A 22499-nucleotide genomic window follows, 5' to 3' on the forward strand; every position below is an offset into this window, starting at 1 on the left:
GAAAGGAAAGGAAAGGAATGGAAAGGAAAGGAAAGGAAAGGAAAGGAAAGGAAAGGAAAGGAAAGGAAAGGAAAGGAAAGGAAAGGAACCAGCATGAAAAATAGCATATTGGCATTTTGTTTTGTTTTGTTTTATTATATCTTTTATCTTTTTTTTTTTTTTTTTTTTTTCTCATTGTTTAGGTGAAGTGGAATCTTCCCTGAAAAAAGGTTGGTCAGTTGCTTTATTATATAGGGCAAAAAATATTTTTACAGTACATTTTATGAATAAACTATAGTCTGTTCTATAGGTTATGTCATTATTCACGTCAGTCTACTAACCAAGCATATTGTGCTTTAAAAAAATTCATAAATAAGAAACTCAAATTATAATACTTGCTGAAATGTTTGCTTTCTTCAATAATTCATTTTATTATTATCCAAAAAGCTGAAAAAATATTTATAACAAGCTGACAGAAATACTGAAATAATATTATTTGTAACATTGCCCTGTATATGGGACTCTTATTAATGCTAGCATGAGTTACACATATGCCTGAATAGAAATAGTATTTAGAAATAATAACATAGAAAAAATATTTATTGAGAAATAATAACAAGGTGTTGTAAAAGCATTTTACTTTGTGCCAATACTGAACCCTACAATAAGGACTATCTCTGAATCTTCTGGAAAAAAAAAAAAAATAGTTAAGAATGAATTTTTGCAACGGACAAGAATGAAACAAGTAGGACTTATAAATCTTTCCAGATGAAGATTGTCAGGCTGCAACATAAAACTTAAATTCAACTTCTATTAAATCAAAATGTATTAGAAGGCTTGGGATATTGGTGATAGGATGTAAAGCTTTTCAAAACGAAGGCTTATTTTTGCTACAAATTGAGCACAAGTTGATAAGTTGTGTTTGATTTGAATTTGGTATCCATCAAATGGTAAATCAAAAGGTAAATGCACATATTGAAGAATCTATCATCCAAGTTGGTGCTGAGATTACAGTCCAGTTTTCTCTGAAGTTAACTGGAACTGGATCAAGCTTGTATTTAATGACACATTCTGTCAGTCTCAATAGGATAACTAAGGACTGAATAAGCTTGAAGACCAGGGCCATTCATCTTATCATGGATAATTCTTCATTTTAGGACTGAAGAAAACTGATATACAGTGTAGGAAAACATTCCAGCTTACTTCATCTGTAATATTTTCAAAAGGGCTCAACATTGCCCTGTCTCTTCTCCCAGAGAGAAATGCATTGCTAATTTGACAGCAGGTGCAGAGGCTAAAGCTGTCATGCATTGCTGTCAGAGCCCCCAACTACGTGGTTGGAAGGTACCTACTCACCATGAGCCAGTGTAGCTGGCTGGCCTGGAACTGTTATAGAGGTATTTCACTACTTGGCAAGACTTAATCCATGGAAACATTACAGACAATGCCATTTTCAGCATTGCAATACCTGCTGATTTAGAAGTCTGTGATATCCTCATGTCTGCTAAAGGCAAGTTCCTTACACTTTGTGATGGAACATGTTAGGTTGTAGAAATATAATTCAGAGAAGCCATCAAAATAAATTGGAGGCTGCATAAATCAGTCAGTTGGAAGTGCTGAGATGATTGTTAAGATCTGGTATTCATCCCATCCAAGGAGCTGAATACCTAACTGCAAGGATGAGATGTTTTCTTCAGGATTCAAAGTTCTCAGCCCTCCCTCAGAGATAAATGCCTGAACACATTGCCTGTGTTTGGTGTGAAGAAAATGAAGGAGAGGCTGGTGATTCCTGTAAGGCTGGTACCTTACAGGACAACTCAGTCACACAGATAGATGTGTGGACCAAATTCAAACATGCTTCATCAGCCTGATCTTTTAAAGATATTTTGAGTGGGCTTTTCCACTTCATGCATGTTTGCTCAAGATATTTCTCTCCATGTTTCAGAGGATAAGGAGTTTCATCCTTGCCTCCCAGTAACATGGTGTTTCTTGACTAGAACTGACGAAGGAAGTGATCTAAGGCCCTCTCTGGATACACCTATTATCTTTCACATAGCAACATCCATAAATAGCTTGTTACCATCTCCAGATGACTGAAGATCTCCATTTCATCCTGACAAGCAGGATCTGGCCTTGATTATACTTGAATATACTTCATTATACTTGATCTTGTCACCTCTTTTTCTGGGCTACAACATGTATGGCCTGAAGCCATGTTTTGTTGTTGTTGTTTTGTTGTTGTTGTTTGTTTGTTTGTTTGTTGTTTTTTTTGGTATGACTGCTATTAGGGTCAGACCCTAAAAAGGATCTGTAATTTTTGGATATCAAACTGTTAGCAGCTAGATCCACAAAATCAGCACCAAATTTTTTGGCTTTGGAATGTTCTCCACTTTCATTTAAAGAACAATTTCTGCATCATAGCCCCATATACTCAGTGCTGCATCCATAGCTTTGTGAATTACATTTCTTTAGATGACTTTTCTTATACTTGGGGCATTTGAACATCCTAAACAAAGACCAACAGTTAGACCATATAGTACACGCCAGAAGAGGAACAGAGTTTGATTTTTTTCCACATACTTAGGAGTTTCTCTAAAATTTCACTCTGGAAATGTGCATATGGGATCTAATATTGCCGTGCCTGACTTTTAAATATTTGTTATTTTGATAAGAGCTTTCATGAATAGGTAGATATTTTTTGTTGTTGTTGTTCGTTTGTTTTTTTTTTTTTTAATACTTTGGCTGTATGAACAAGCCTTCATATTTTTATTTTTTCTTTTTTTCTTTTTTGACTGGCGGTTGTAATGAAAATGTTAGCACAAAAATTACTTTATAATGTAAATATAGTAACTGAAAAAAAAAGTTTACAAGTACTACAATACAATCACACTGAATAAACCTCAAGGGTGGTGGTGAGGACACTGCAGTGATGAAAGAAAAATAAATAAATAAATAAAAGAGCAATGATAATTATGAGCCCAAAGAAAGCAAAGATCACCTTCCTACAGATGTAAATTGAAAGCAAAGATAAGAATACTAGCAATAATTATGGTCTGGCACACAGAACAGAACTAATACCAGTTTCAGAATCCTTTAGAAAGAATGAAAATGTTTCTGAAGTGCCTTTTTTATTGCAATTATTTTTGCCAACCTAAGTCTTATCACTAATATTTATGTTTAATAATTGGAAAAGTGTGAACATTTGATAATGTCTAACAAAAATAAAGTAGCCTTCACCAGAGGTAGTAATTTTTTACAGTCTTTTTTACAGTCTTTAACAGTGTGTACTGTCAACATGCAAAAAATGCAGTACTTTTTCACAAAAGATGCTCAGAAGCCTAATAACAGTTTCTTGCAGGCTTAATACATTTTTGGCTTAATTTCCTTCTAGAACAATGGTTTTGAAGGATAATGCTCTTCATTTTCTAAGGGTTAATTTAACGTTTAGAGACAAATTCAATTATTTGACATCTATATGTTTTCTCATATTTTGGTCCATTAACTAGAATTAATACAGAAACAGAGAGAAATATTTATTATCTTTTTGTGCACCTCTGTTGTACTTAGCATCAGCTCTGAAGTTGGTAAGTAGCTGAGAAACATGTTGCACAAAATTGAAAATAATTACCTCTAAAATAAAGGCAAGTGCAGACACTTTAGCACTGTCATCCCTGGCTAAAAACGTGATTATTAAACTGTCTTCAAACTTCATTTCTGTTTGCATATTGGTAATTGAAAATTTAAAACTAAATATGGGTTCCTAGTTTAGTTTGTCAGGGTACAGCTGACAAACTGTGCACATGTAGCAGTCAGATTTATATATTAAAGTAACATTTTTCACTGCAAAAACAGGCAATAATTTCTGGCAAGGAAGCATGAATCTTGTGCTTGGACTTAGGAAGTGGTTGTTCAAAACTATTCAAAATATTCTAACATCAGAGTTGTTTGTTTTTAACTTTACACTCTGAAGCTTAGTAAATTGTTTTTCTGGGATATTCTTCTTTGATTTAATATTTGGGCTTAGATGAAATCCCTGCCTCACCTCCCCTCTTTAAAAGTATGTCCCTTTGTAAGCAATTTTCATTTCAATAAATATAAGGAACTTAGAAAGCACTGAGCTAGAAATGTAGCACCACCGTGGTATTGTTAACATTTCTATATTAACAAATAGGTTTTCATTAGCATAAGATTATTTTATATTGGCAATCAAAACAAACTTGATTTCTCTGAAGTAGAAACAGACCTCTAAATTTCTGTGAGCTAGGGTGTCTGTATGAGTTATAAAGATGTATAAAATACTTATGAAATGATTCTATTTTCCTTTTTGGTATTAAAAAATCTTTTTAAAATGCAGTTAAATCATAGATTAAAACAAGAAACCACATACAACAGAAATTTCTGTTACAATTTGCAAGAAAATTTATTAATTACAAATATTTTTTTTAGGAAATTATTCTTCTTTCCACCGTGTCTTCGGTTCAGAGAGAATATATATCCCTGAGGATTAGACTGGTAATTAGTATGTACAAGATACACATATCATACTCTTCTGAAAAGACATGGCAACTTCTAAGGGTGCAGCTGTTTCTGCTGATTTAGTCTCAGCAGTTCTGGTCAAGGTGCAGTTACCCCATACTTGACTCTGAACACTCACTCCCATTAAACCCACCACCCAAGCCAGAATTTATTTAGCATGACTATTTGTTTTTCAGATGTGGGTATGAATCTGAGCTAAAAACCACAAACAAAATGCTCCTGGAAGGAAAGTTGCTCAGCCAGATTATTTCCCACATCTCCCTTTGAGAGTGATCAAACAAATATCTATGCCAGCTTGGCCTGGGAAACCTCTTTCCCAGATACAAACAAGCTGCTTAGAGAAGACAAGTAGGGGATATGGTGATTTTATTTATTTATTTATTTTGCTGTTGTTTAGTTTTGTTTGATATTATGCCCCCTATAATCCTAGAGAGAACTGTTACATCATATTCAAAAAGAGTAGGGAAAGACTTACTGACAAATTAAGATTTTAGTCCTAACATTTAACTACGCCAGGTTGTTTTTATCTATTAAGTATATAAGAATGATATGATCAGGCTAAAGTCCAGTTCAACCAGTGAATAGGTTAGAAGTCCAAGCTGCTGTCCAATAGTTACCTATGCAAACGCCTAAGGCAACAAGAACTGTTAAAAACATAGCAATAACCTTCCAGAACTATTTTCCATACTCCATACGTTTGCCCAAGTCAGGGGCTACCTGAACCATGCTGTCACTGAATTCAACAGGGTGGTTGTAATCCATCTATCTACTTACAGTGAATTCAAGGCCATAGAAAATATGTACACCGGGAACAAAACTGTGATGGTAATAAGTTGTTGGAACCAGTTTGGTTTCATAATAAAACTTTGAAGAATATATTTTCCTTTTCCAAATTCTCACATGATTAGTTAAATAATAAATAGTCACCTTAATCTGTTATCCTTAAAAAAAAAATCTGTATTAGATATTTTTTTTTTAATTTTAACTTGGTATCAAAAAGAAACAATATTTTCCCATACTAGAATATATAAATATATATTTAATTCTATATATAACTATGTAAATAATATATGAATACATATATTTTTACAAATAGCATAATAAATTTATATATATATATCAATAAATATAGCTGGTTAGTGCCACTTTAGATAACATACTGTATCTCAGTTGTAGCAGGGACAGGCAGAAGTTACACAGGACCTAGTGGAGAATACACCCTTATGGAGCAGCTGGTGAAGACCAGAATACCTACAGTACCTTTTTTTTTTTTTTAAAAAAAAAAAAAAAAAAGCCAGATGTTTAAAACTCTTGCATTTTAAACACTCTATTAATAGGGTTTACTAATTTTTTTAAAAGAATCTTAAGTTCTTATAATAAGATAAATAAAGATAATAATGATAATAATTTGCTGTTACTATAATTTATATCTGAAGAATAACTGAAAACTGCATTGCCATTACATGGCAATGCATTACATGGCAACTATATTTTCTTCCTGGGAAGAATACAGAAATTAGAATATCAGCTCCTACCATTTAGAAGTCTTTTTGGTATACAGTAACAAGCCTGGAAAGAATAAGAAAACAATTTTTAGTTTTTATTTTTCTGTAGATAACATTCATGTTAAAAATATATATATATACAAAGAAATAAGCATTTTCCAACCAAAAAGTTGGAATGGACTAGAGAAAATAAATTCAGATTACCATCTATGCAGCCTGAAAATTGAGTTGCTGGTGTGGTAGTTACATGTGTGTCTTAGAAAATAATTATTCAGTTGCATTCATCCCTAAAGTATATATCTATTTGTACTGGTAATGCCTTCTGAATTCAGTTTCTTTTATGTTGCCATATGGTAATGTTCGCTTTTCTGTGTATGAGTTGCTATTATAGATCCCTGTAAAAGGCTTTCACTGTCTCCCTAGGCTGCACTTTACTACAAAGCGTTTGGCATATCTTTGTGTAAAGTACACCCTGTGTTAAAAGATGAAAATCATTGATTGATTCAATTCTCAGATGTTAAATTGCTTTTCCAGACTTTTTTTTTTTTTTTTTTTTTTTGCATTTTGCATTTTTGTGGCATCCATTTCTGTTATCAATGTTCTTTCAACAATCTCATCTTCTTTTACATACTCTGATCAATATAGTAATATCATTTCCACTATAAAATAGCATTTTATAATGTAAGGAAAATATTTACCATATTATCAAGATGAAACAAAACTACTTACCTCTAGGGAATGGGGATGTTCATTATTATATATAATGGGGATGTTCATTATAGTTCTTTTCCCTATTGAAGAACAGTGATTGATTTTCAATTTTAATCCAATATTGCTGTCTATCTTTAAAAAAAAAAAATGCACGGGGAACTTTGAACCACAAGGCTAGTAAGAATTCTGGGCAGAAGTGTAACAATAGAGAGGTTTTCAGAAGTTTAAGCTATCCTCTTAAAACAGGGAAACCCTTAAGCATAGCTTAAGATAACCCATTCCATGGAATTCCATGGAATTCCATGGTGGAATTCCATGGTGGAATTCTTCATTTGTGCCTCAGCAGTGTGGCGTTGGGGATGATCTTACTCAAAAAGAAGAGAGGAGTCTTAGGCAGATGTCCCCCTGGCTGGGAGCTTGCTCTGCCAGAGACAGAGCAAATTCCTGACCTGGCAAGTAACAGCTAATAAAAGACATAAATGTGTGTTTATATATATGTGTAAAATACAAAGAAAATAAAACAGAACAAAATTTATTTGCACGGGGAAAAAGGTTTCTCCCATAACAGGTTTCTCCTAATCGCTAGCTAATTCTACCTCTGTGGCCTATGTTCAGTGAGAATTTGTCTGCCAAGACCACAAAAATGTAATAAGGTTAAAGGTTCCTTCTAAACTCAGATAAACTTACAGTACAAAATCTGGGGTCCTGTATATTTCTGAGTGAACTCAAATCCTCTCACAGCTGCTGCTGTCCCAAGGAGAGGATACAGTAAGTGGGGCACTATGCTTGTGACCCACAGAAATAGTACCTCTCTTCTGCATGCCAGGCCCCTAAAAATAAGCCCCCCTTGGCACATCTAGAAGTGATTCAATGTATAGGAATATACATTGGCAGTCTAATACAATAAGGTAGAATTTGCAGAGTTGCCATGTTGCCATTTTTTAAAGTTGACCATAGGAACTGTGATTACTATTGTGCTTCCATAGGAACTGTGATTAGTCTTGTGCTTTCTTTTTTTTTTTTTTTTTTTATTTTTTATTTTTTCCCAGCACACATCAAAAAATATATATTGAATGGATTTATATAGAAAAAGACATCTTTAATGCTAAAGATTTGAGATTTTTCTGTATATATCATTTTACTCTACTCAAGGGTCTACAATTTTTGTCTGTATTTTGTCTGCATCAAATTATATTCAATTAAGTGCAGACTATGATAAAATTGATTATGAAAAACATCATCTAAGACTTGTCCTTTTTTTTTTTTTTTTTTTTTTTTTCTGTTGGTTTAAATCCATAAAGAGAAACATGTCAAGGTGTTCCTTCTTCATTTCAGAATCAAGGTACAGAACTGCAGTCAGGGAAAAAAAATACAACACCAGAAATAAAAAATAAAATAATTTAAACAAACAGTCAAAAACCAGTCTTAACATATTTATATACTTGGAATTTTTTTTAAAAAAAATACTTTTATGTAAAAAAATTTTAGGATGAAGATCTGCTATTTTCCACTTTTAATTCTTTCCAAAGCCTAGTTACTAAAATTTCTGCATACAACACAGTATGCCTCTGGTCTTCTTGAAGCATGCCAGTGCTGCTTGCAAGATAATTAGTCAAAGATAATTTGTAGTACCCTCTCCCCTTAAAAGCTTTCTGTTAAGAAATAGTTTTTCTACTCTAAATCAAAACTTTATGAGAGGGAAAAGAAAAACCACAACTTAAAAAACAGCCTCTAAAATAAAAGAGCTTGTGCACCACGTAAAGTTCCAAGTGCCTTGGTAAAATGAGGCTTCAAGATGGACTTTGTCTCTGAGGGCCATGATCATTTCATTTTCTTTTTTTTTTTTTCTTTCTTTCTTTTTGTTGTTGTTATTGGTGTTTTGGTGGAGGATGTAGTTCAACATTAGGATTTATCCCATGTTTACAGCTAACTCTTCAGTCCTGGAATCTTTTATCAAACTTTCAATTTTTTCTCAGTTTTTAGAAAAAAATAAATATTTTCCTATTCTGCTAAGAGACAATTTTGTGTTGAAATATCTTCCTTTTATCTTCCTTTTGCTGGATTAAATTTTTTAACAGCCCTAGCAGATATAAGCAAATGTCCAAACATATATAAAAAAAAAAAAAAAGTGGAGAGATCAATAACACTAATCAGTGATTTTGCCTCCTACCCAAAATAAAATAAAATAAAATAAAGTTTTAGTAAGTCCACAGCAATGTAATAATACACTTCTACTCAGTGCTAATTGCTAAAGCTATAGCAAAATGAATGATATTTCAAACATAGCAATGCAGAAAAATATGTACAAAATTAATTCTCTTGAATATTATTTTAAAAGGAGGAGTGGAATAAATTCAGCCCAGAACATTGGAGATTATGTAAGACCAAGTTATAATAAAATCTTTACATGAGCTGGGGTGTTTTTCTGTTATGAAACCAGCATGCACACTATTCTGAAAACCCCTTTTTTCCCCATGCATTTTGTTTGATGTATACTCTTGTAAAAATAAGATAAAATAAAACATCAGCCCAGAATCAAAGCACTCCTCAGCAAGATGAGGAAGATGTCAGCAGGTCATCTATGATGCATTTATATTATAGACTGGCAAAAGTACAATAGTGTGGAAACAACTGAATTATCTCTTGAACTAAAATCTAATCTGTGTATTTTTGTCCCGTTTTGGCATTATAAAAAGGTTTACATAGCAGAAAGACCAACATCTCTGTATTCTTAGGAGAACTTTAAAACTTACTTGTTTACTGTATGCTACCCAAGATAGGTAAATTCCAAAATATTTGAGGATCATGTTCTCTTTGTTCAGTGATGCCAAACAAACTACCGAGAGGAGGGAATAAAGACAATTGCAGTGAAGTAGTTGAGTTTTGCTAAATAGGTTTAGGAGCAGTCAAAGTCACTTCACAGCAACCTTCACTGTTTAGGACAACATGTTATTTTGGGTAAATATAGACCGGAATAAAGGGTTTGCACCAAGAAGGAGAAATGGTCTTCTGTGACCTCTGTCAAAAGTAGTCTTATGCAGCACATGAAAGAGACACTGCAAAATATGGAAAAGACAAGGCAAGAGAAAAGAAAAGGATCTTCATTTTCACTCCAAATTGTAGTTGTGAATTCTAAAGAGATGGATAAACAGTTTTGAAACTGCTTAAGAAGCATTGTGGCTCGATAGTTCGTTGGGTGGTCAACCATGCATTGGATAAGCACACAAACCCTTCAGCATTTTCATTGATAAGACATCTCCTGCTACATTTTCACAACCTCAGGAAAGTTGCTCTGTACCCCAACCTGTTGCTCTGACTCTTCAGAACAGAGGAAAATACTGATCTATGAAAACACAGGGGACAAGACTACTCTACTAGTAAGCTTTAAGGAAGTCACCTAAATTGGTCATATGCACTACTCAGACTTTCTAGCAGTGAACATTACTACCTAAACTCTCCTGTAACACCACACTGTCTTTGGTTCCTAGATATATGCATAATACACCATTTTAATCTCCCAATTAAATATTACCTCTTCTTTCATTGTTTTTCCCCATTATTTCTGTAGCTATTATTATTATTATTATTTTTCCTCTAGACTCCAGCTACATGATGCATTAGTTGTTAGCTGGAAGTTGCTCTAATGCATGAATTCTTTTATTCTCCTCCCGGCCCCATAAGGATAACTGTCACCCTCACCAGCGGGTACTATCTAGATTAAAAATAGACATCAGCTGTGCAATTGCAAATTTCTCCTGAGGATACCAGCAGCAGGAGAGTTGACTATAATTCTTCATACAGACAGCATCTAGAAACATATTAGAAATGACATTCCTCTTATCTTCCAAAGCTCTTAAAACCACTCACTCTTGCCTTGCCCTCAGTATCTATTATCACCAACTCTTCAGGACAATCAGCTGCCTGCTACCAATTAGTCTTGATAAACTAGCAAGTTAGTCCCATTAAATTTCTTGGAATAGCTGTAAGGATTTTGACTGCTCAAAAGCAAATTTAACCTCTGGTACAACAGGACTGTGAGTAGGACTCATTTTCCTTTTCACACTCAGATGTTTATGAAAGAATGTCAAAGCACTAAAGGTGTATATCACTGTGTTACTTGTAAGAAAATATAAAAAGAAGACCAAGTGGTAAAATTTTCTTAGGAAAAAAAAAAAAAAAAAAAAAGTATTATTATTTCTAATGAAACTCCAAAACTCCATCAGTTCAACTATAAAAAGAGGAGATAACAAAAAATCAACAGGAGAGCAGACAAAAGCAGAGGAAGAAGTAAACTCTGTTGATGAAAACAGAGGTTTCCTTGCCCTGTTGCACAGGGAAGAGGCAGTGCCTCTTCAGTCATGCTCAGGTAAATCTGCACAAAGCTGAGCTATGCTAGGTAAGGGGATTGCATTCTTTTTCTCTTTCTCTAACCTTGATCTTCCCAGAGCTGCGGCTTCATAGTGCATTGTCAGTGCCAGGCCGTTGTTAGACATCACAAAATGCTGATAATGGGAATTGTCTTGGTGAGGGGTAGCGGAAGCTAGCATCCAAACTGCATGGGATTTAGCAGGGATTTTCAGTAAAGCTGCCTGCAACACTGATCCTTAGTGGACCATGTGGGCCTGTTCTGGGTCAACAGCACACAGATTGCCTGCTAAGAATATATTGTCTCTATCTCCTTTTATCATCTTGAAATGGTCAGTGAGAAGCCCACTAACTTCCCTTCCTGGAGTTGTTTAAAACAATCACTCTGCATGTTCTGTATATCCACACAACACCCAAGGTCTAGAGAAATTGGTGTCAAGCAGTATCCATATTTAAAGAAATAAAGTACTTATATTCAAAGCCCAAGAAACAAAAGAGGAAAGATAATTTTTCATGTCTGCTTGATAAGTGGAAAAAAAATATGTATACAGCTTTTAAAATACATACTACCTTGCAATAATTTAATAAACTGTGCTGTCATCTCACAAAGAATCAGGATGGTTGCCGTGGTAACAAAGATTATCCTTGCTGCTGCTTGATTCTGTCATTTTTCTAAATAGGAATTCATAATATTTAGGATTTATTAACAATGTGTCACATTGATAGAGATAAATTACATGCTTTAAACTGGCCATGTAAGTCTTCTATGATATTATAGCCGCTTTGTCAACTCAGCAATAAGATATGATGTGATTACTACAAAATTAAAGCTATTTGTCATAAAGGATGAGGCAGTATCAAAACTCTCAGAACAGAAAAAGTCTCAATAGAGTAATCTAATGTGTTTCCTTATTTTAAATATTTCAGAGTTAGCTAACAGTCACTATTTTCTGTCTTGTAAATTGATCAAGATCAGCGTATATTGAAACTAGATTTACTTGTGCTTGGAAAATTTAGGTTATAATGCATCAGAATTGATGTCTTCCAGGATGCAATATTTCATGATGGTTCTAACTATAATGCAGAGTTTGTGGAGAGATTCTAATGATGACATATTTTGCAATATATGAAAATACATATACACACACTTATGTATTATGAAGTTGTATTTCACTTCAAGGAATTTTTGTAGGGTTTTGTGCAATGTATGGTATCCTAACTGTAGCAGAAAATTAGATGACATTCTCAATGCTGCTGTCTAGAAAATATCATTTTATGTGCATTACTGAAGTGTTTGTGTCAATAAGTGTCATCACTGATACCATGTTATGTTAATTTAGATGGCCAGTTCTACAGTTATTGTTCCATATTTGGCAGTTGAAAAAGCAATAAGAAATTCACTAAAATCACAGAAGTTTTAACAAAGATATATATTGAAATAACAAGTATTTATATTTATTTTTTTACAAGAAAAAGAAGACTGTTTTTTGTAGTGAGACACATAATAGGTGGTTGGAACACAGTGGAGTTGAGTAACCTTAAGTCAAGCAAGGAGAGGACAAGGGACAGAGTTTTAAACTGAAAGACAGTAGATTTAGATTGTAAGGAAGACATTTTTTACAATGAAAATGGTGAGGCATTGGAACAGGTTGCCCAGAGAGGTCGTGTATTCCCACTATTAGGAGATAGGCCAGGATCAAGGCCAGGTTGGATGGGACTTTAAGTAGCCTGGTCTAGTGGAAGGTGTCCCTGCCCATGGCAGGAGGTTGGCCTCGATGACCTTTAAGGGTCCCTTCCAGCCCAAGCCATTCAATGATTCTATGAATATGTGTCACTGTAGGATGTGATATGTCAGGCAGTGGGACATAATTACATCTGTATATAGGATGAACTTTTGAGCTGGGTGAGATATGTCTACACTGTATATTGCAATGCAAAGGAAGTAACAGAGCTTTCTTTAAATGCACATCAGGGTTTGAAGGCAGTCTGGAACAGCAGCATAGAGAATTTTTCAGATGTGCACAGAACTAGCTGCACTTAATCTTTGTCTTGAACCATTCCTACTGGCTGTTACCAAAACTAGTTTGTGTATCGTTTTAAGCAGAACAAGAAGGAAGTGTTTGAAAATTCAGTTACTGGATTGTCTTGGTAGATGGAAAAAAATATCCTCATATAGTTAAAAATAAATAAATAAATAAATAATCCAAGCCCAGCTGAAATACAGTAAATCAATACAGCATGATTTCTTCTGAATCATAACCTTTGAGGTTTACAGAACAATAAATGAACTACATAGCCAGGCTGCAAAATACAATGTGAAAATAGAACAAAAGGCCTTTGGGCTCATTGACATCATATAATTTGCTTAGTTATGCTGCCATACATAGATAGCTAACAGTAATACATAGTTTTCTCTGTTTTTCTTTATCTCGATGAAGTAATGTCCGCTCTCAAGGCTACATGGGCTGATGTTATAGCATAGTTGTTTCTTGTGAACCAGGCAAAATCAGTACTTCAGCTATGATTCAGATGGCTACTACTATCTGATAAAAACATCTTGTATTTATTTAAAATGAACTATGCACAGATCATAGACTTGGAAAGAGAAAATACCATTTTCCATTGTATCTCTTTGGCAATGTACATTTTGTTACAGACAGAGCAGATAACTAGTGGGATAAATGGAAGATTTCAGTTGTCTTCAAAAGGCATTATAGTAGCTCCTTTGAGTTGAGATGTAATATACACATTTATTATTATTATTATTATTATTTATTTTTTCCCTTGGATTAATTTTGGTGCCAGAGTTCTTGTTATTTAGAGTCTGCAGACCAAGATCCTAAAATACAGGGTAGCACTTCCAATAACGTCTGGTCAGATTTGTATGTGTTGTTGTCAAAGGTTTATTTGATCCAGTATTTTATGCCAGTTTTCCACTGCAGGAAAATATGCATATTGCCTAATCAAACAGAAGCTCTGTTGAGTCTTAATGCCTTTATTGGGTACTTCTCATAAATGGCCTATATATTTCTACCACTGTAAGCAAACAGTGCTATGCAAGCTTGATTTAATTCCTTTTTTGTTGTTGGTGGTTGTTTGTTTTATATTATCCTGGTTTTGACACAATTAAGACAGTAGAAGAAAATAACCACAACGGTGTATAGCTGTAATATAATTCCTATGTCACAGGTGAGGTTTTTTTGTTCTTTGTTTTTTTGTTTTTTAAAAGAGATGGCATAGCAAGGCCATGTAAATACTGTACCACTTTCTCTTCTAACAAGGCAGTTCTTAGCTAAGGGATTTATTAAATGTGCTTTGGTATACAGCATGATTAAAATGAGTCAGTCATTCTCGAAGACTCTGACCTGGGAACTTCTATCTCTGTAATTTTTGTCCAGCATTGAGTCTATTTTTATTGTGTGTCGGAGCTACCAATTAAGCATTTGAGTTTTAAAATTTAGAAAATGTAGTAAAAATAATATTTACCTTCCAAAGGTAATTCTGAGAACATAAAAAATTAATCGTGGCAAAAAAAGTAGAGATACAGAAAAACATTTAGTAAAAACATGTTTGTTTTGTTTGTTTGTTTGTTTGTTTGTTTCTGATTCGTAGTCAACATATGTTACTATATAACATCTGCAGGTCAGCAAAACCTGTTCTTGATATTAAAAGCAGTTATATTGCTTAATTTAAATCAGAATAATTACTAAAGTAATTTTCTCTTATGATTTTTGTCCACATGTATTCTGTGTGCATTTATAGATATAACTGATAATCTAATTTTATTGTATATAATTATGAATATGAAGAGGATAAAGTCATGGCTATGCTATAATTTTGAAGCACTTATCTAATTTTATTAAAAGAATACATCTGATATTTTCCTGTGTTAACATTATTTTAATATGGAAAAATAAACTCTACATTGTTTTCAGAAATCCATAAAGGGAAACCAGAGAGGCATGAAAAACAAAGAACACCAAAAGGTAACATTATTTTTTTGTCTGTTTACTTAAAGGCATGTATATAACTTACACTGTACTTGCCAACTACATATTTTACCACTGTTTTATTATAGAAGCACTGTGGTTGGCAGTCTGTAAATATTAAAATTTCATGTATGCTTTAACATTAACAAATAATGCCATTTTATATTTGTTGGGCTATATTGTAAATGCACATGCATAATAAGATTATCTTGTCCATACTTATCCAGGAGCCTTTCTGTAGCAAAGGTGCGAGAAGGTAGAGTGCTGATGAACTTCCTCTAGTGAAAAACACATGAAGTGTGTTGGGCAAGAAAGAAAAAATTATAGGCAAGTGGGTACCATCAAAGTTAGGAAGTGCTAGTTAAGAGTGAGCCAGGTGTGTACCAAAGATAAGAAAACCTCCATTATAAGAACCTACTCTCTTTCAGAGTGTTTAATCTCCTCTAACTGGCACTTCCCAAATTTGACAGAGGAACTGGTTTGGACTGATTTTCAGAGGTGAGATAAACAAAGAAGCTTCCTGAGTTATTTGCAGATTTTGTTATTATTATTATTATTTTGCCTTATAAAACCTCCTCTGGAAAGGTTAGGATACACAAAATCTGATGAGCATCTCAATGATGCACCAGCGTCATGCTTAGTAATCGTAAGAGCAAGCAAGAAGGAAGCTTATTAAAAATAATGTGTATATACATACACCCTCTCTCATGAAATTATATTCATTTTATATATATATTTATTTATAGTATATTACAGCTCTAGTGCTAGGTTTCCAGTTCTGTGCTAATCAGGGTCATGTGAAATACCCAGAATTTTTTCCCAACTATTTAATAAATCATGTACCATGGAAATTATTTTTTTAGGGTATCAGTGGGCTAGCTGGTCAATAATGAACTCAAATCCATTAGCAAAGTATCTCAGATAGGGAGTTTTCAAACATCGTATTCTAAAAACACAAATGAAGTTGCAGCCTTGACCAAAGCAGCCTCCTGTGTACCATTCCATCTGTACAGAAATACTTTGCTTTACATAGAAAAACATTAATGTGGCAAAGATGATCACAAAGATGTTATAAGATGCTAGGAAAAAAAGCACTCAGGTGTCATAAGTTCCTTTATGAATATGCCTTATAATGCAGTCTTTAATTACACAATCAATTGCAGAAGTGCAAGACAAATATATACTTTTTCGTGTTTGTTTTTTTTTTTGTTTGCTTGTTTGTTTTGTTTTTGTTTTTGTTTGTTTTTCTGTGTGTGTGTGTGTTTTGTGATTTTTATTTATTTATTTATTTTGCCGGGGAGGGGGAGGGTCTCATATTTCATAGAATCATAAAATCACAGAATGCTTTGGGTTGGAAGAGACCTTAAAGACCATCTACTTCCAACCCCCATGCCATAGGCCAGGACAACTTCCACTAGACCAGGTTGCCCAAAGTACCATCCAGCCTGGCCTTGAACATATTATATATATTTATGCATATATTTATGTATAGTTAGTCCTCAAAATGCACTTTGCATGCAGTAGGAACAGTTACAAGAAAACATTCTGTCTGACCTCCAGCTAAAGTATGATGAAGGCATGAATCTCTAGGGAGATTTGCTTTTACCTTCTAACATACATCCAGTTAGCATGGGTAAATATAATCTTTTATTGTTTCTTATAGGAAAAATCTAGAAATGAATGCATTTTTTAATAGAAATATACATCCCAAACAAATTTGAGTCCTCCAATCACAAACATGGGGAAGCTGGAGTTATAAAGACATATATTTGAGTAGTCAAACCCCCTGAACTGAAGCCCCAATAGGGAAGCTGCATCCATAAGCCTCATTTTGAAAAGATTGTACTGAAATATCAGCAACAGGTACAATGAAAGGAATTTCCAGATAGAACTGGCTAAAGTTATTAAAATGTTTCTTAGAGTATTATAAGCCAGGCAGATTTGTACTCTAATCTTTGCCTATAATTAAATATTTTAATAAACTACTAATAATGAAGTGTATCTCCATGATTGCACTTAGTCAACTCTGAAAAGCAGAAATACACTGAGAACTGATTCAACAAAACATTTTTTCATGCTTAAGAGCAGTGAAATTTTGTGATTACATTTTGTGATTACATGTATATGTTAAGCATAAATTCACTACAAAATAGGATCTTTACAATTTGATATTGGATGTATTAGTGTTTCCAAAAGGGCCAACTGCACCCTGAGCTGTGTGAGCAGGAGCATGGCCCGCCCATGGAAGCAGGTGATTATCCCCCATAATGCAGCATTCATGAGACCACTTCAAGATACCATGGCTTCCCAGTATAGCAAAAGTTTTGGGCCTCCCAGTATAGCAAAGACATGGATAAACTGTGGTAAGCTCAGCCCCTGTCACGATGGGGGTTGGAGCAGTTATCCTGAAAGGAGAGGCTGGGGACCAGGGCTGGCCTGGCCTGGGGCAGGCTGCTCCAGGGGTGAAAGCACCCCTGTACCGCCAGGAGGTGGTGGAGAGGAGGGAGCCAAAGACACAAGGAGGCTCAGCTGTACTAAGGGAGGTTCAGGTGGGATACAGAAACTTTCTCCCCATGGCACAGGTTGCCCAGGAAGGCCACTCTGGAACAGTCCTTGGGGTTTCCAGCCTCAGCCCCGCACAGCCCGGCCTGGCCTCAGTGCTGAGCCTGCTGCCCCAGCCTGCTAGGATAGGGACATCCCTAGTGCCCAGCCAGTCACAGCTATCCTACAATTCCTGCAATATAATAATATATACTGCTTTTGCAAGACTTTGAGAGCTAAAGATGAAGGCACTATTTAAAACATAGGTGCTATAGCTTTTATTACTGTTGTTGCCAATGAATAAGAGGTAACTATCCAATATTTCAGCAACTGGGAAGAAAAATAACAGAATATCTTGAGATAAATATATATATGTGTGTGTAATTTCTGTCAAAGAGAGAACCTAATGATAACCCAAACTGATAAAAGAATTTCTAATTCTTATGGAAAATAGATATTAGCAATACAATGAAATAACCTGTACCACTGGAATAAAAATAGCTCATTAACAGACTTTGAGAAGTCATGGGAAAAGGTTCAGAACTGTCATTAAAATATACACTCATCACACAATCTTCATAAACTTCACTTACACCAACAAAAAGAATTCCCCACACTAAAATCAACATAACATCATCATAACACTGAAAAAGGTACTGGCTTTTCCTGTATATGCTTTACTAATACACTGCTGTTGGAGTGAGGGATGGAAGAAGACAATGTGATAAATGTGATGATGAAATGCTACCTCTGACAGTCATACATTAAAAACCAACAACAACAACAAAAACAGTGATTCCAGAAAAGAGACTCATGTGCCTCTGAAATTAGTACTATTCTCTGTTTTTGGCAGAAAGTATCTCTGAATTTGACCCGATTTCACAAATAGATTTCAGTCCCTTCCAAACTATTTCACTTACTATACAATGCACATATCTGTCCCTCCTACCCTAATCACAGTAGGGCTATACAAGTAATGAAAACATTAAACATCACAGAATAAAGCTGGCTGTGTTTTAGCATATGGATAAATTATATGATCATGAAAACAAATACACCGTGTCCACATAATTTAATTTTCTATAAATATATGGTATTTGAGACAAATAAATAGGTAAAATGAGTTGGACCATACAAATCCACAGTGTACCAAAAACCCAAAATAAGTTGACAAGATTAGCAAGTTAAGTAGCATATTTAGGTTTGATACAGGGGCTGTCTATCTTGATTTCTAAACTTATGACTACAGATACATCTGAGGTCACTATAAACTAGGTTACATGGGTACTGGTAGCAATACAGCTGCAGTGTCTCAGGCACAGCTGTCAAGTATCAGTTCAGCCACGTGGGCTGAGAGCAGCTGAGGGCAAAGCCAATGCTTGGAGGTAACTTCACCACCACCAGTAGCTGGCAAACTTGATCAGTTCAGATGGGTGTAATGCCCTCTGACTGCTGCAGTTAAATCTAACTCTAAATTGTATTGTAATGCACGAGAAATTGTCTTGCTCTTATATAGGCATTTAAGCTTAGTTTTGAAGGGCTAGATCCATCTTACAGTTTGGTGCTGCAGAGCACGTGCATGCCTGGTGCCATTTGGGGCAGGTGTGGCCAAGTTCCAGGCAAGCTTCTTCCCTCTTTACAGGTAATTGAGGTTTTTTGTAATGAATGCAGGTGCCTTCACAGTTCCTAAATTGCTGGGATTTCCTTGGAATATTGTTTAGGACCTGGAAGTTTGTGCCCCTCTCCAGATCAAGCCCCCCCCCCCCCTTTTTTTTATGGAGGGTTCCTTCAAGAAGGATTAAGTTATAGCCATCTAAGGTTACTTGGCTTCTGAATAGAAGTATCTACACAGAGATTTAATGTTGTCTGACTAATGCACTCTAACTTCATTGTATTAGTTCATTTATCTTAAATTTTGTGAGTGCTGCTCTGTGGACATAGTTAGTTAGTTGGAGCAAGCAATCTCTACTGCAAGCATTTTGCACCCATCACCTAGCTTTATGCTAAGCAATGTACTTACTCAGCTGGAAACTTTTTTTACTTAGCTTAGATGTGTTTTTTGTTTATTTGTTTGTTTGTTTGTTTGGGGGGGCGAAGGGGTTGGAAATGTTATCAAATACTCCATCTTAAACACTTTAACTAAGAAAAACTAAATATCTCATCCACAGTCACTGTCTTCCATTTGGTGCAAATCAAATATAGCATTAGATGATTACAATTTGGAAAATATCACATATAAACTATGCTTCTTGTTTTAAATTTTATGTGAAGTAAACAGAAATATTCTTATTTGATTAAAACCAGAATACCTTGTTAAATTACCTTAAATTTTTCCATTATAGACTCTTATTTTAAATTATTTATAAATTTAACACACTGCAGTCATGAAGGATGAATTTTTTCATGCTTGGCTTTTTGCGTCTGGATGAATTTTCATTCAAAGTCATATAAAAATGTTTCAGCAATTTCCAAAATATAGGTTAGTGAAAATTAGGCTGGGGTATTATATTTCTTCCGATGATAATAACCGTTCATTCTGAACTTACGCATTTATTGGTATTGGCAAGCAAGTCCAAGCAAATTTCTTTAAGTTGTGAGAAAATTTTAACTTAGGCAAATGTTATGAAAACAAATGTGTTGTTATTTTTCTCTGGATGAATCCAATATGCTAGTAAAAAAAAAAAAAAAAAAAAAAAAAAAAAAAAAAGTAAAGAGACGATCTTTTAATAACTTAATATGTCATAAAGCAAATAAAATGGTTGAATTACAGTTGGATGAGCAGTTTTAGCTTCAGCATTTTTCAGCTGATTAGTGCTTGACTTAGCAGCCTTAGAAATATTTTTATGAGCTTTCTCCTATTTTTTATATATGCAAAAATATTTGTATTAATTCTAGGTTGTTTCCCAAAAACATGGCTGTATGGCCAGCCTGCCTTACTTCTAATTCCAACTTAATTCTTTCATCTAAGCTCTGGGAATTTTAAAAAGTGCATGCATTAAGCCCTTTACAATAGAATAGATATCCAGGTGACTAAATCTGGAAAAGATCTGTAGATAGTGAAATAATTTACATGAGAGAGTTTTCAGAATGACATATAAAGCTGAAAATGAAAGCATTTGAAGGGGAGAATACAGAGTTAACGTAGAAAAGAACAATCATATTAAAGTTTGTTAGATCAAAAGCTTCAATGGACTTCGGTGTCCCTGGGGCACTTTGATTGAAGATGTAAAAATGGCCAGTCATCACAGCTGTAAAACATGAATCCTTTAATTTTTGGCAACACCTGCCCTTTCCAGATAAGGCTCTACCCCAAAGCCACAGCTCTTGACAATATCCATATGAGGTAATGGTAAATATTACAGTCTGAGATTAGCAAACTGAAGCTCTGGGGATATCAACACCCAGGATAGGGCTCTTGGATTAGCCAGAGATTGCCTTCAGCCTATCATGGGAAAGAGACAAATAGTTTATGCCTTTGCCAGCCTAGTCTCTGCTTATCCACATTCCAGGCTTCCTGCCCAGCTATGTCAAGCTTGTTTTATTTCTCAAGAAGGAGCCAACTGATCTCTGTGTTATTACCTTGGGTCCACGCAGATATTAATATTTCTTTGCATTTTTGCCCTCCATAAGTTTTTAATGACTTGAAGGAACCTTAAATTGTCCACTTTAATGTCTGTTGAGATTCAGTTCAGTTAGTGTCTTTCAATGCTTGCTTTGGTTTCTTCCACAGCTTGAAATAGGGAGATGTTATGCAGACTGGGGAGGGAGGAACACACAATATATCCCTCCTTCCCCCCCCATCCCCCCCCCCCCATACACAAACAACAACAACAACTTTTTAAAGGATGGTTTGCCTCCCTTACACAAGTTTGATGTCTAAATGTCTAAAAGCTAAAATGTCTAAATGGCTAAAAGACAGATTTCTTATTGCCAGTCTGTTGCTGCATATTTCAGCTATATTTTTTGACATAGTGACTATAAAGACTTCTGTCCAATATATGTAAGTTCATGTTTAACTACCATTAACCATCACAGAGATATTTGTATAAATCTGCTGCTGTCCCATTCAAAATTGACAATGCAGTGATTTGAAATATATTTCACGGTTCTTGCACTTGCTAATACAGATGCAAACAAATAAGAGCATGTTAAGAGCATGTCACATTTTCTCATACAATTCACAGTTTGAGTTCTACAGAATATAGTGAAAGAGCAGAATGTTTTTTCTTGGTATGCTACTAGATGTCTTAAAGCAAGTGGTTGACTTAAAGTCTGTCATTCGTGCAATAATATTCATTCAATGTGATTGCTTTTTTTTTTTTTTTGTAACATATTTTTTTTTAATGTAAATTAGCTGCCCAGATTCCTTAAAAGCTTTGAAAAATCTCCGTGCAATCCTTATGTTCTGCTAATTGTTATCAACAATTATTTGCCTGTTATGACTGGAAATGTATTTGGTTAATGCAAACACATGTAACGACATAATAAAGTTATGGAATATTTATAATAATTTTTTTCTTGAAGACATAGATCTATTTTTTAATGAAGAAATATTTAGCCAACAAAAAAATATGTTTGCACATCTATGAAGTTACTTTTGCTTTAAAGCTGATGAAATTAATGTATGCAAAAATTTTACTGTATTTATGTACAAAACTTGCAGTGGTCTTCTAATCAGAGTGTGCTTTCTGTGGTTTACTTGTTGATAGAAACTTGAGCATTGCAAAGAAAATATTTTCTCCCTGAAATTAACAAAAAATACTGGTATTTTAGAAGTGGGGGGTTGACAAGGAAAGTGTTTATCCATCTATATAACTGGGATATGGAATATAATCATGTCCATAAATATGGTCTAAAAGTTGAGTGGACAACA

General features: G+C 34.5%; 1 protein-coding gene across 11 annotated transcripts in view; it reads left to right on the forward strand.

Annotated features, from left to right (window-relative positions):
• Nucleotides 1-22499, forward strand: part of TRDN (triadin) — a 245228-nt gene that overhangs the window by 58148 nt on the left and 164581 nt on the right. For all 11 annotated transcript variants that reach the window (XM_035320873.1, XM_035320870.1, XM_035320877.1 and 8 more), the window contains one exon: nt 183-209. In XM_035320873.1, the coding sequence (XP_035176764.1) occupies nt 183-209 (27 nt within the window). The remainder of the gene's footprint in view (nt 1-182; nt 210-22499) is intronic.

This window comes from Oxyura jamaicensis, chromosome 3 (genome assembly GCF_011077185.1).
Source record: "Oxyura jamaicensis isolate SHBP4307 breed ruddy duck chromosome 3, BPBGC_Ojam_1.0, whole genome shotgun sequence".
NCBI lineage: Eukaryota > Metazoa > Chordata > Aves > Anseriformes > Anatidae > Oxyura > Oxyura jamaicensis.